This window comes from Phaenicophaeus curvirostris, chromosome 7 (assembly GCF_032191515.1).
Source record: "Phaenicophaeus curvirostris isolate KB17595 chromosome 7, BPBGC_Pcur_1.0, whole genome shotgun sequence".
In the NCBI taxonomy this organism is placed as follows: Eukaryota; Metazoa; Chordata; class Aves; order Cuculiformes; family Cuculidae; genus Phaenicophaeus; species Phaenicophaeus curvirostris.
The window spans coordinates 20,609,968-20,625,998 of NC_091398.1; the positions used below are offsets into that span (position 1 = coordinate 20,609,968).

The 16,031-nt window shown below is 37.8% G+C and overlaps 1 protein-coding gene across 2 annotated transcripts in view; it reads right to left on the bottom strand.

Moving 5' to 3' along the window:
• Positions 1 to 13,954: 13,954 nt before the first annotated feature.
• Positions 13,955 to 16,031, bottom strand: part of GAD1 (glutamate decarboxylase 1) — a 28,897-nt gene continuing 26,820 nt past the window's right edge. For both annotated transcript variants that reach the window (XM_069861128.1, XM_069861127.1), the window contains one exon: positions 13,955 to 15,313. In XM_069861128.1, the coding sequence (XP_069717229.1) occupies positions 15,140 to 15,313 (174 nt within the window). In that variant the 3' untranslated portion in view covers positions 13,955 to 15,139. The remainder of the gene's footprint in view (positions 15,314 to 16,031) is intronic.

Consider the following 16,031-nt stretch of genomic DNA (forward strand, 5'->3'; position numbering starts at 1 on the left):
GGTTTCATCTCCAATATTTCGTTTTATAGCTTTGGCCTTCATAGATTTGGCTGTCAGCGTACAGGAGCAGTTCCAAAAAGCTGCAAGAAACAGGAACTGCCTTGTGTACCAAGACACAAATACCTGAGAGTTGCCCCTCCCAGAAACTCTGGCATTTTCTTCTCTAGCTCTAAATACAGAACAGTGACCTTCTGAAACTGGCCAGTCTATAGACACCGTTGTATGCTACAGATGTGCTATTACTGGGCTTCTGCCGCTTTGTCATGCCTGTAACAGGTGAACAGGGTGAGAGAAGAAGACATTTAAAGGTCGTAGAAGGTCCGTCTTCACAGAAAGAAGGATTAAAACAAATGCAATCACGGGATGTTTGAGATGAACAGGATGAATACTGCACTCAGACTCTGACATAGGGATGATCTGATCCCATAGGCTACACGTGTTCACAATACTCCTCTTGCCGCCTCACGGAACTCCAGCTCTCTGACAGCTCTCCTGCATGCATTCATTAGTCACAGAAGGGCACATTCTTCCATCTTCTGGACAGCTACAAACGAAACACTATTAGCCTCTTTCCAGCCATGCTTGAAACAATACATTGCTAGCTCAGAGAAAGCAATCTGCTTTAGCCTCAGGAAAGGATCCTTTTAGTCTTTGTTATGTTTTGAGTTGTTTTCATCCCTGATGTGTTCTATGAAAGCTTTCACAACTGGGTATTTCTTAAGCTATTTTTAATCCCCATTTCAGAAAAATAATAATCAACATTCAACTCTCTCCCTTTTATCTTTTCTTGCCTTGAGAAGTCTTTTGTGATTTATTTTCTTCTGTCCCGGTAGCTGATAACTTCTTTTCCTTCAGGCCTCAAGGAGAAGGATTCTTTTATCTTCCACAATAAGGAAATATATTTTTGAGCAAAAGTAGGATCTAGGTTTTTGCTGTTATTTATCACATCACTGAGACAGCAGGATGCCTCTGCTGGGACCTTGTGAACATAGTTTATTTATTTTGAGATTAGATTTTGAAGTTTGAATGCAATCAAACAAGCTAGTAATATAACATAATATATGTCCTGGAAGTGGCAATCCTCTACTCTGGCAATCCTTAAATAACTACCCTAAAAATCCCAGACAGAATACTACTTCGTAGACTTACACCATAGGTAGAATTTGTTAAAGCCGGAGGACCTTTCTCTTAATGAGTTGTCATTGGAGAACAAAAATATTGGTTAAAAAGAGAAGGAAAACTTGGGATATAACCAGATCCTATGAGCTTAGCTGTAAAGCAATGTCATCTCAATGACCTACCCTATCTTTCTCTCAAAAAAATTTGCTTTGTGTCCTCTCACTAATGGCACCAACTAGAGCCTGGAGCCAAGATTTATCCTTCATTTTCTGGCTATTTGGGTGCTCTTGGCATGATTTCCAAAGAGAAAATGCTACAGGACTTCTTGGGTGAATTAGGAGAACCGATGAGTTTTAGAAAGTGAAAATGTGTCAGAAGTTACTTCCACAGCTACTTAAATATGTTAAACTAAAGTGTAGTTCATAACAAAATAAACAGTCCCTGGACAGGTATCTATTTCGCGTGGTTTTCCATCTCACTGCAGGCAGTTGGAGCTTTCACTACTTTCTGCCGTGTCCCAAAGGCAGCAGCAGAGGACATTACCCACGTGTTAAGCTAAAGAATCAAATGAGCAGTTTGTTATCTGAAATCACTGCACTGAAAGCCAAATGACACAGAACAATAATGCTTTTCCACGCTGTTGACAAGAATGATTCAATGATCTTCGCTAATGTCACCTGCTTGTATGTTTTTCTCAGAAAGCACAAAGTTTGTTAGAGAGGCGCTGGTGGGCCCAGCTGGGTTCCCCTGGGATGTGCTGGAATACGTTTTATTTATTTTGAGATGAGATTTGCAGGTGTCAATGCAATCAGCCAGTCTGGTGACTCAGTATAATGTACCAGCTGGAAAGACCCAGTTTCTGGAGCCGTCCGTTTCTTCCTGCAGTCACTGGCTACCCTCTTACTGTTCTGAGCAGATCACCATTAGGATTGAGAGACTTGCGTTCTACAGGGACCAGAGTATCTCTTTGAATGCAGGGACTAGTTTTCACGTTATAACACATTGTGCAGAGTTTGATATTATTCGTAACAATGATTGAATCTTGCCGGTTAGAGGGCTGCTTCTTCCTACTTGAGGTAGCATTTTGCCACATGTTAGAGAGAACTGATGAACAAAGAACAAACTACAGATTTCAAAGATGTTTCTGGAAGATGTTTTATCAGTTTTTAGGAAGATTCATACCACCTGTCAAGTGTATTTCTTTGTGTGTTGTCTTGATATGGTGTCAGACTCGGCGACCTACAAGATTTTCCACATGGCTTTTAAATCCCATCACAAACTAAGATGTTGTCCTACCCGGGCGATGCTGGAACAGGGATCTGGGCTGAGAAGCTGCTCAGAAAGATTTGGTAAAGCAACATCAGTGGCAGGAAGAGTTAAATCGCTGAAGAAAATTGAGTACAGATGATCATTTGGGATTTTTCCTATGTAAGTCAGCATGAAAGGGAAAAAAAGCGGTCACCATAGAGAGTCTAAGAAACACAGAGGAAATTGCTGTGGCCAGGAAACAAGCAGGAGAAAGGCCGTTTACCCACTGATTTCTATGGAAGCCACAGAACTGCCTAGAAAAGGAACAGAGAGTGTTGCAAGAGTCAGAAACTGCAGGCTAAGGCGCAGATCCAGCAGGAGCTGAAGGAAGCACAGGCTCCTTGTCTCAATGCGAGCCTGTCTGCACCCAGATCCCCGTGTGCATTGCTTTTCCCCCCTGTCCTTTCCTCCAACTGCCTTCTCTCCAACCACAGCTTCTCTTCAATGACTACTGAAAGCCCAGTAGGAAACAAAATATACTGACTGGGAAATGTATACAAACTTTAGCACTGTATATTTTTCGTATTAAAATATTAAAGGCAGTGGGACTGCTTCCATTACAAATCTCCACTTTGCATAAGCAAATTTTGTCTGTTAAAATATACAATGTAAGATCTGGGGGGGGGTTCAGTTTTACCTTGTTTTTCCTCCTTGCACTCTTCCTGGTAAAACTGGCTACTCTCTTTTGCTCAGGTCATGCAAAGACTTTGCTGGGAAAATGAGAACTGGAAAGGGACAGTCTCAAAACCCAATTAATGCAAAATGCAGCCAGAATGCAAAGTTATGCAGAGATAGTGGAAAAGGGTTCTAATTTGTTACAATTGTTTCATTGTGTTTTTTTTTTTAATAGACAACTCATTGACTTACTCTATCATAATGAGAAATAGAGCTGTCAGAGAGCTTTAAAAATAGTTATTCTAATATGGGCAAGAGTTAAGGAAATTCCACTCAGTTCAAATAAAAAATAGGTTAGATTTAAGTTCCCTTAAAAAGTTATGATTTGCAGTGTTCATTGCAAAGTGTTAACAAAGCTATTGAAACAGATCAAACCCCAACAACTTTAAAAACAGCAACACAATTTTAAAAGACTGTCTTAGTTAATACCAGTCATTCATTAAAAAGTCCAAGCACATCAGCCACAGAGGACCCATCTCTGTACCTCTTTTTTGGTCTCAGGGAAATCCCTGTCTCAATGTAATAGTTTTCCAATGGTTAACAACCATCTTATTAAGATGACTGCAGGGAATAGTTTTATTTCTCCATTATAAATACACAATATACTTCTTTTCACCAGTGAGATAATTGAACTGTATTTAATAAATCATTAATAGACATAAATCTTTAAATTTCCTTTTTTTCTGATGTCTGGGAAGGGGATAGAAATATTTCATGTCGGCTCCTCTCCCTCCCCACTTTTTTTAAAAGACTACAATATAAGACTTCATTAATGAGGTCTCCCTCCCAACCTCAAGTAGAACAAGCTACTCCCACTTCCAGGTATGTGCTAGTGCTTCTCCATTGCATACAAAAGGAGCCTCATTCTTCATCTTTGGAGATACTTAGAAGCAATCTGGACATGGTCCTGAGCAACCTACTCTGGGTAGCCCTGTTTGGGCATGGGGATTGAACAAGATGATAATTTCATTCCCAGAGAAAGCACAGTGTCTGCAATTCTCATACCATTACGTACACCGCAGTAGCAAAGTTTGGCAAGTTCAAGTTGTTGGATGTTCAGCCGTAAAACATGAAATTGAAATGGTAGCTGGAAATCTAGGTGCAGGCTGGCATAAAGGTTGCAGAGCACCTCCTGTGGTAACCCTGGCCTCGTTCTCCCCCAAACCAGTCTATTTCTTCTACTGTAGCCACATCCCTTGCAGAAGCAGAATACGACTCCTGGTTCTGGTTCGTTAAATTTTTCCCTGTTTTTCAAATGTGTAATTTCATTAAATTCCAATAGAATTATATCAGGGTGAATTCAGTATTTTGTGTTTGTGTGTTTGTTTGTTTGTTTTTTACCTTACATTACAAACTACCTCCTTTTTTATGCTTTTAGGTCTTAATCTGTTAGAGAACCATCAACAAATTACAAGCTAACTGCAAAAATTAGGAATGTAATTTGTTGATTATTTCTTATTTTGTTGTTGCTGCAATTTCTTTTTTTAACTAATGATGCCCAGAATTGCAGTCAACTGCAAAACAATTGCAACCATTACTGAACCAGCTAAAAGCAATTCAACAGCTCCATCTTCTAAAACGTTACTGGGTCCAGAGACCTACAGATAATACAGACTCATAATACTAGCTACAATTACTATGTGGCTTATAGAGCATGGATAACTATGAATTGCATCATAAATATCTTCAATTTATAAGGTAGTTAAAAAGTTATTTGTAGAGTGTAGAGTATAACAAAAGGAAGCAAAACCAAATGACTGTTAAAATATTGCTAATGTTTCATATAGGCTTTTTTAAAATCTGTTTAAAATCTATTATTTTATACTGTTTTTTTTGTTTCTTATAGAACAACTGATCAAGATATTAGGTCTTATGCAGAGACACATCTGTAAATGCACAGATAATCCTCCATGAGAAGATTCTATTATAAAAAAAGCTTTTCAAACAGTAATTGATATATTCAAAAAAAATGTATGACAGAGTGTGACTTCGTTTTGCCAGACAAGAACCTACCAGATCTCACCCACCATTCACAACTAGGCACAAACCCCTGATTTTATAGTCTAATAGGGGGAAAGGCCTCTGTTTTTCTCAATCCTTGGTATTTGTTGTTGTAGCTGCTGAACAGCTGCCTGGATTGTTGGATCTTCATTTCAGAGAGCACATCAGACTCAAAGCAAGTAGAGATTGGATAATCTGTGAGCTCACATTACTTGCTTCTATGAATCACTGCAGCGGTTTACTGTGCAGTATATTTTCCTTTTTTTGCTTTGCCTTTTTCCCATTTCAAATGATTTTAGTAATGAAACTTGCATTATTTAGCCTGGGAAACAAACACAAAGTTCACTGGACATCTAAACTATTATCTAACCTGATTTAAGATAGCTAAACATAGAAAACAAAGCAGGTAGAAAAAAGCTTTACCTCTCTAAACAATTCCTCTTTGCACCCTTTGCTGAGTGATGTAGATGGTAAAAAGCGCTTCTAGTGCCTGTGGATATAATGAAAAAATATTACTGCTAGAAAAATCCTGTGCATTTAAAGTTATATAAACAGCATTTAGGGACAGGTAGATATTCACATTCATTTCAACATCAAAGGTATTCCTACAAAGCAACATATTACAAGCTGGTATCTATTTAAAATTATATGTGATGGAAATCACTTAGTGTAGATTCTGTTATCAAATTATTTATTGACTTCTTCTGGCACTGAAGCCAGACTAACAGACCTGTTTTTTCCTAGATCTTCCCTCTGGCCCTCCTTGTAAATGGGTGTAACATCCACCATCCTCCAGTCCAGTGGAACTTCCCCAGTCAGCCAGGACTGCTGGTAGATGATCGAAAGGGGTTTGGTGAGCACCTCCACTAGCTCCCTTAATATCCTCAGCTGGATCCCATATACTTGTTAATGTCTAATTGGTCAATCAGGTCTCTAACATTTCCTCTTGAGTCACTGGGGCTTTGTTCTGCTCTCCCTCCCTGTCTTCTGGCTCAGGGGAGTGGGTATCCTGAGAACATCTGACCTTACTATTAAAGACTGAGGCAAAGAAGGCATTAAGTACCTCAGCCTTATCCTCATCCTTTGTCACTATTGTTCCCCCTGCATCCAGTAAAGGATGGAGATTCTCCTTGGCCATCATTTTGTTGTTAATATATTTATAGAAATTTTTATTATTATCTTTCATGGAATTGGCCAATTTAACTTCTAGATGGGCTTTGGCCCTTCTGATTTTCTGTCTGCACTTCTCTCACTTCATCCTTGTAGTCCTCCCGAGATGCCTGCCAGTTCTTCCAAAGCTCATATACTTCCCTCTTTTTTTCTGAGATCCACCCAAAGTTCTCTGCTCAGCCACATCAGTTTTCTTTCCTGATGGCTCATTTCTCGGCAATGTAGGAATGCCCTATTCTCGCACTGCCAGCATTTTCTTCTTGAAGAGTATCCAGCCCTCTTTGGCTCCTGCCTTCCAAGCAAGTTTATCAACCAGCCTTCTAAACAGTCTAAAGTCTGCCCTCCAGAAGTCCAAGGTGGCCGTTCCGACCCACCTCCTTACTTCTCCTAGAACTGAGGATTCTATCATCTCGTGATCGCTGTGCTCCAGGTGTCCTCCACCTCTCACATCTCCCACAAGTCCTACTCTGTTCAGAAACAACAGGTCCAGCAGGGCACCTTCCCTAGTCAGTTCACTCAACAGTTGTGTTATGAAGTTGTCTTCCATGCACTCAAGGAACCTCCTAGACTGCTTCTTTTCTGCTGTATTGTACTTCCAGCAGACATCTGCTCAGTTGAAGTGTCCCACAAGGACAAGGTCTCACAATCGTGAGACTTCTCCCTGTTGCTTGTAGAATATCTCACCAGCCTCTTCTTCCTGGCTGCGTGGTCTATAGCAGACTCCCACCACTGTATCTGCCTTATTGAGTGTTTCAATTAGTTTTACCCATAGACACTCAACCCTATCAACACCAACACTGAGCTCAAGGCAACCAAAACACTCTCTAACATAGAGGCCTGCCCCACTGCCTCTCCCTCCTTGCCTATCGCACTTGAAGATTTCTTAGCCAACCATGGCAGCTCTCCAGTTATGTGAATTATCCCACCACGTTTCCATGATGGCAATTTTATGACAGTTTTCTTGCCGTACAATGACTTCTAGTTCCTCCTGTTTGTTGCGTATGCTGCATGCATTGGCGCAGAGGCACTTCAGTCGGGCTGTCGATCCCACCACGTTCCTGAAGGGAATAATCTTAATTCCTAAGTGACTACTCACTGTAATTTCTTACCCATTGATAACTTTTGCATCTTTTCTGCCACTTGGAGTGCTATCCCCTCCCCACCCTCTTCCTCTGAGGCAGCAGACCAAAGGGCCACATTAGCACACCATCCCTCAGACATTGGAGTGACATTCCCAGGCTTTTTTCTATCAAGCCTGGTTTTGTGTCCCTCCCCCTTCATATCCAGTTTAAAGCTCTCTTGATGAGCCTTGTTAGCTTCTTGGTAAGCATCCTTTTGCCCCTTGGGGACAAGCGTACCCCATAAATGAGTAGTTCACTACATAAGCCCCAATCTTAGGATTAATAGTTTTTGCTAAAAGATGAGAGGGAAGAGTCATTCTTCTTGTAAATTCAAGTCATGTACATTTTTCTGAGTATCCAACTAAGTGTCTATGGTATAATCCAGTGGTTTCAGTTCCTTCTTCTGACTGCTTTGCCAGTTTAATGGCAACAGCTCAGGGCTAAGCTACAGAATAAATAGAAAAGTTTCCAAATTCCCCTGGGACCCTCCATTTCACCTCTGGACTGCTTCCAGTACACCAGTAACAGCACAATTGTAGCAGCATCATTTATAGAAAATCAACATGAGTTCTGAAGTCATTCAAAATTAGCTAAACATAATTATTTACATTACAGTCACAGAATACTGGGAGGATAGGAAAAAAAATCACAACCTAAAATAAGGCTATAGGGAAGGCAATGTCAGGGTGTTCAAAAGGAAGAAATTTTGCTGGTTTTTTTTCAACTGCAACACTAGCTCTAATGCTGCAATCAGCCTCTGTGTACTCACTTAAGAAAGCAGAGGCAGCTGTCTGATGGCAATTACAATTCTCCCCGCTAGGGAGCCAGGTCACGAATTAGCAGTCTGTGACTTCTCATCATACCTTGCAAAAAGACAGGCCTCATATGCTTCAGAATACAAGAAAATATGCATTGCATTATACTGTAAAATAGAGATGGCAATTAATTTATAGCTAAAAAATAATTATATTTGACTAGGACTGAATAAAACCAATAAAAGCTACTGACTGATATGGGGTATTTACAGCAGGGAAATTAAACCTGGTTCTTTTGTAGTGGGGAAAAAAAAAACCTCTTCCTGAAAAATACGTAGAATAGTTGAAGAGTCATGATGATGCAAAACAGTATAAATAAATATAATAGTCCCGAAGCATAACATAATCAGGTACAAGTAGTACACTTATTAAAAGTGTGACTGAGGTAAGTGAATGCACCAAATTATTGCAGCAGCACACCTACCAACAAATTAAAACAATGGATTATTAAAAGTCATAGTTATAACAAAATAGTAAAAGTCATGTTTGGCACACGTATGAAATCCTGCTGTAATCAAAACTATGGTTCTTCAGTTCAACACTGTCAAACCCAGCACGTGGAGATCTCACCCCATTGTCCAGTGAAGCTGTACTCCTTGGTCTAACCAAGAATTGTACTAGTGCTGGATAAGGGCCTTTTCTTCAAAGGACGCTCATAGCCAGACAATGCAACAGGGAGCCATAAAAAACTCAAAGTAATGGACATGAAGTATTCATCATATACAATCCAGTGTGGCCCTACGGCACAAATGTCAGTCTTACCCTACAGGCAGCCTGCCCAAAAGTAAAGGAAGAAGCTTAATTGAGATTAATGGTCTTACTTGCTGGGTCCCAGGGTAAGTCCTAATTGATAAGGCAAACGTTGAACAGCAGACATAATTTGTAATATGTGCAATCTTTAGAAGACATAAAAAGCACTGATTAACACGACACTGAGAAAGAAACATCTTATGCTTTTCTCATTTTGCTTTTTAGAGACACTTTTACCTGTCCAGTTTAAAGTTAACATTCAAGTTTTTATTTTTTTGAATGTCACTATGCTTGCTTTATACACCAGCCTTATCCAGACTCTTGCTGATGTCACACCAAGCAGGTATGGCTTCAAATCAGCTTATATTGTGGTCACGGATGGCATGCTTCTGTAAATCTAAGTTAAAGGAATTGCATTTACACTTGTTGATTTTGCTTGTAGTGGTATTTTCCTAGGCTCTCTTGAAATGTTAAACTTAGTTTTTCTCCATTTCCTATTGCCTACAATGATCTTACATATTTTTCCTCACATTGTTGTGGCACAACACATTTCCACACAAAACCAGTCCAAAAATTTTCAGACAATAATTCCTGCTTCAAACCAACTGTTCTCAGACTGGTGTCCTGTTAATAGGTATGCAATTTAAGCATTTCACATGACAGAGATTTAATCATATACATAACACAACACACAATCATACTTCCACAGGCAAGGGAAAATAATTTACTATTTTTTTCATGTTATAATTGTTTAAAGTTACACTTCATCTTTGCAGACATGCTGAGAAGTCTTACACAACGTGGTCAACATCATGCAAGACTTCATTCTTTCAGATAAACACTGGGGACGTACATGCATATGTCCTTGTGTTTTATGTCAAGGAATTTAAATACATTCACAAATACACATATAAAGTATACTTGTCCGGTCTGAAATAGCTATATTCAGACGCTGAAAAGATTACCTAATAAATAGCAGAAATAACGGAAAGCATGTAATATTCTCTCTTCAGATTTTTCTGATATCATCATTATTAAACAATGTTCCACTTTTCCTCAGGAGATAGATCTATTAAAACAGAGAACAAGATTTCTATTTCTTTCTTCACAATGTGTACTTAAAAAAAATCTGCTTGAGTCTTATTGTTTATTCTAACCTTAATTTTACATTTCCTATGTCCAGAACTCTGATTCTTCCAAATGCTCTAGTGAAACCCAAACCTTCTATGTTGTGTAGCCAGCCTTCCTTTTAACCATTGCTTTCAGTCGATGCTTGCATCTTCTTATTTCCTCTTCATTAGCTTAGTTGCAGTTCTTGAGTGAATAGTGCTCCACATTCATGTACCGTGACCCTAAGCATAACTTTCACAATTTGCAAGTCATAGAACACTGAAGAAGAAATTCAGGCAGATATAATTCTGCTGTCTGCAGGGAGCTGTACCTAAGTACAAACCATCTCGTTGTGATCCTAACATAATACTGAACACTCTTTATGTAAGCTGAACATTCTTCAATACTCACACGTGATACAGTTACCTTCTATAACTTTTAGTGCTTTACATTATGATGTTTGCGTGCTACGCTAATGGACTTAAGTTTCTTTGCAACACAGAGCTTTCTCCTGTCTAGTTTGCTGCACGACATTCTTTGTTGTGAAGAAAAGGAAAACTGTTCTTAATAAAACTCATCCTACCCTAGAGCAATGAAAATAATTGTTTTTGCAAAGTGTACAAGGTTAAGCATACATTCAAGTCTTCCTGGGAGAAAGACTGGCATTACAAGAAGTAAGTTCTATAAATATATCCACAGATTAAATAGCAGGGCTTTTACCACAAGGGCTTGATCTTATTTTTTTTTAACCCATTCCAAAGTTCCCCTTTACTTTTGTGGTTCCTCTGTGTAAGTTGGATGAGGACTTCAGAAACCTCACAAAACACCACACAAAGATTTTTAGAGTCTCTATTTTTAGCATTTTGACACAGTACTAGCATCTTGACAATGCTACTCAAACTGATCAAGCTTCAGAACTTGTAGTCCTTTCTCAGTCTGTGTTGGTACAAGCTCACATTCAATTCACAATTAAAATTCAATAGTAATCTTAACATTTGCCTGGTTTTAGTGTGAGGGTTAATGTTGAATGGCTTTTGTCTCATATTCTTAAGGAAACAAAAGTCACAAAAATTATATGAGACAAATGAGACAGTTTTAAGATCAACTTTTATTGAAAAATTAAAACTGCATTGCATATCTTCTTTATGACTTCAACGTTTCTTAAACCACAAAACAGAGATTCTGTTTAAAAAATCTCTTCATATTTGTCACCATTCTAAAAACAGATTATGAACTAAGTCAATAATTATTTTAAAATCCTAGGTTATCCCAAGGCCCCGGTTCCGTCTGCCTGCTGTGAACGGTATAACCTAACTACATTCTCTTAAAAGTACCTTTAATAATACAATCAGATTTTTTCTCATTAAAAATCAACGGCTGCTGTTGATTTTTATCCAATGGTCAGTCTTTTTGAAATAAATTACATCAGTTAAAAAGTGCTACAGCTACATGTTCAGTTAAGATCTTGCCTAGTGTTTATTTGATCTGAATTCACCCACACAAAACTACAATGATTGTCCTTGTGATTTTAGAGCAAAGTTGCTACTTTAAAATGTATTTTAAACCTCAGAAAAACAAAGTTACTCACCTGGAATTGCAATGCTTTGAATTAGTCAACACTTCGGTATATCCATACTTCCTGATCTCTCACAGTCAATAGTGTATGAATTAAAAAGCAGGAAAACTCCACATAAGCTTTTGTCTGAGAAGATGTAACATATTACTCAGATGAAAATTACCTACTGAGAAGAAAACACAGATAAGTTTTCTCACTGAAAACCATAACTGCACTGTTAAAATCGGCTGAGTTGGAAATTATTATGAGCACAGTGTCTGTGGAAGCAGGTGCACACTGCAGAGTCTGATATAAGAATCAAAGGCTTTGCAAAAATCTAATTATGGGTATTGTCTATCAAGACATAACACTGTAGAAAAGCAAGATAAAAAATGCACAGGGTAGGAAGATAAACTCTCTGTCTAGAAAAAACACCTCCGTTAACCATCTCACTCCTGAAACAAGCAGGAGGAGCTCGATAATTCCCACCTAGCTGCAAACTGTCAGTGGCAACAGGCAGAAACTCGGATTGCTTCTGGCCTCAGAACACAAGATACTCTGTTAGATGTAGAAGCAGAAACATTAGCAAGCAAAACATGGTATATGCACTGAAGAGATCTAGATCTACTCCTGACTATGTCACAGGACTGTCCAAGGCTTGCTGTATGTATGACAGCCATATTATGGTTTTTCCTACAATTTCATACTCAGTTAAATGAAGATGATTCTCTTTGCTAAGTTTATGCGCTTCTAGGAGATATAACACTTCAAATACAAAAAAAATATTATTAGAATACTGAGATGATTATCTGGATATGAGGTCCATTAGGGTAAAAGATTGAGGTTAGAGGAAGCAGGGAAGCAGAGGAAGCCATAAATTCCTGCCTAAGAGCTGGCTGAAGAAATCACAAGGACCGTGCTTGCTTGTGTGGAAGATGTAAAATCCACTGGTGAAGCCATGTCTGCAATTATACGTATTTGCATTGATTATATTAGCATGTATTTTTTTTCATAAACAAGAACTGAGGGAAATTTTTCAATCTTCTGTAGCTGCCCTTTGAATAAAGTAAAACTGTCACAGAAACTAGATTCCAGGCAGACGCCTGTAAATCAAAACGTGACTTGTACTTCGTCTTCAAAACAAGCTTCTTTCTGTACTCTAAAAACAGCTCTCAAGGTGAGGCCCTCTAGTCTTGATGAAGAGCCGATGTCTATAAAGAATGACATTTAATATTATGGAAGTTGGTACTGAAGTCAATGTTTGTACTAACTCCTCCTGTATTGCAGGCCTCAGTTCACAGAGCATGGATGTTTACATCAAGAAATATTAAGTAGTGTAGACATGGTAAGATATCAGGGTTATAGTTAAGGAAGACTGAGGTTTAAGATCAAGAAGGCAAGAAACCCACTACATTCGTTTGAGGAAAATAACCTAATGAAAAAAATGCTGTGCTGGTGAGATGACTGGGGGGTTTAATGGCGTGAAAGTAATGACGTAGGTAATCTGGTGAAAGTCGTAAATCTAAAATATAACGATGAATTTGTAATTATTTTTGGATTTGACTCAAATAATTCTGAGGAAGAGTTTTACAGAAAATTATGGAAGAGGGATAAGCAATAGTCCTATGAAAAGCCAGAAAGGGAATGCTATCATGACAGCTCCTTCCTCCTCCCTGCTGTGACCCAAAGCAGATGTGAGACAGCACCCTCAGAAGACAACTAGTGGGACCTGCAGGATGGAAATCTCTCCTGGCTGTAGCTGTCCTTCCACAGGACTGAAGGGGGCCAGTGAGGCTGTGAAAACTGCCTAGCATGACTGGGTTTCACTGAACGTTTCTAAAATAATTTTATTTTATTACTGACTTGGGGGAAGAAAATAAAAGCACGAACACAAAGCAATTAATTACTGACTTGCACAGAAGATAGGCATCGAATCACATATGAAAAGATTTGAAATTATCATATTCCATTTATCACTGTGACAGTAACTTAGTAGACAGAGGATTATTGAATCTTCATTTTGTTCCACTACTCTGCTAGCATTATGGAGTTTTCCACTCGCTTTTATTGATTATCAAATGATTAAAACCGAACAAGCTGCAGATGACTCTGGTGTCTATACTTTGAAGTTTAGCCAGCTGAAGTTGTTGTGACAAGCCATCTGTATTTAAAGATTCTGAGATGATTTTTGGTTTTATTTATCTTATAAGCTCCAAATACGTAGCAAATTCCATTTCACTAGAAGAATGATGCTGGTTAAAACTCCCACAGAAATGCTATAGACCTTCAGGAATCTTCCCACGGAATTTACTTAAAATGGTCATAGAGTTTAGTCCTGAAATACAACTCAATAACAGGGGCCTTGGTTAGTAACCAACATTCACTATAAAAGCATTCAAAACACTGAACAGACAGTCTGACATTACAATAAATAAAATGGAAAATTCTTATAGATTAAAGGGATCTCATCATTTGACAGTCTATACACAATGTCAGAATTTCTTATATTCTGTAAGTTATTATTTTAAGGGCACTAGGATTTAAATGGAAGTGTCAACTAATATTTTCGTATTTTTTCTTTGGCTCACAAAGACACTAAAATACCATAAACATTATTTAGAACTTCAATAATATATAAATAGGATACATTACAAATGGAAGAAAATACAAGACAATTCTTCAGCATGGTAAATCTCTGCATATAAATAAGCAAATATTTCATATACCTACAATTCAACAGTTATTTTGCTGTAAAACTATTACATTTAAATCCTTTTACACAAAGTCATTTAACAATAATATACACAATCTACACAAATTAACTTCTAAAAATACAGCAATAATGTACCTGTTACAATGACTCTGCTACTATTATCCCCTGATGTGACACTAAAGAGGAAATACAACTATTTTACTCGAAGGTGCTGTTAGAGGTTGCTGTTTTGTATGTGAGAGAAGCACCAACAATAAAATTTAATACTGTTATACATTTTCTTTAGCTCCTAAGAATCTACATTTTAGAAATGTTTCTATATGCCTATTTTTACTGGGCAGAAAAATCTGTAGCACATTATCCACGTCATTAGTTGTTGAAGGAAAAGTTAATTCTCTTAAAGTGGAAAACATGCTGTGGCTTAGATCTAGGTTCATAACCACTTTATATATATATGTATGTATATATATATCATTATATATATTTATTTATACTGTACATATATACTGTGTAGAGTTCTTAACTTGCTATTTTAGTACTTACTAATTTCCTGCTGATTAGAATGAACAAGACCAACATAAGAGTCGATAGTACTTCAACTTCAAGATAATACGTTTTCCCTCAGTAATATGATCTACCAACACATAGTTCAGTAACCTATAGTTGTTTTTCTTAAGGATGTCTTAGGAGACTGGAACTTACAGAAAGAGAATTTCCTTAAAACACGTTCTGCAGAACTGGTTTGAAAAAATAGCCAGTGCTGGAAAACTGAATTAGAGAAATAAATTATCCAACCACTGTACTACAGCTCCTGCCCTAATCTCTCTATTTCCTCAATGAGGAAGTCAATGTCAGATTTAGTTGCTGCTGGGTTTGAGATGACCATTCGGAAGAAGTTGACTTTATCACCCTGAGGCTGATATCCAACCATGGTAGTACCTGACTCCATCATCAGTGCTTTGATTTTCGGTGCCACCTTTATCATTAAGAAGAAAAGAGAGAGAGAAGAGTAATTAAAAAATTATATTTTCTATGTATGTCGCATTTCTTAATTTGGAAAAAAATAAATGGACAGTTCAGAAGGGCGCTAGATTTTATAAAAAGATCTATAAGAGAAAAACCTTGAAAAACTAAATATGTATATTGGATATTTAAAGAAAAATTGACATTTATCCATCTTTTTTATTAGGAGACTAATAGCATCCTAGAGTATTCACTATGTAATAATTTTATACATTATGTGTACATGTCATTTCTCTGTGCTGCAGATTTTTGTAATGAAGAAATGTTTTCTGTGTTTTCATGAAAACCTACTCCAGAACCATGTTTTTAAGACTAATGAACGTTTAGAATATTATACGCTCTCAAAGTTGTTTTTGAGGGGTGGACAACAGAAATTTTTCAATGAGATCTATGTCATAAAAGAATATTTTCTCTTAGCATAAGCCATGGAAACTTTGCAGTAGCTTTGCGGCACTGTGCATTTAGTGCAATCTCACTTCCTCGGTTTAATTGACAAGGAATAATGTTCTGACAATCTTGGTATTTGGTATTGACTGAGCCCAGTTCTGCCATCCAGACCTTTCTGCTGCTTTACTCTCCGATTGCCAGAGTCAGATGTCCAGCTCTTTTACTGTTTTGTAGGATGCTTTATAATGTCCTCTGACATTTAACAATGTCAAGTCAAAGATTTT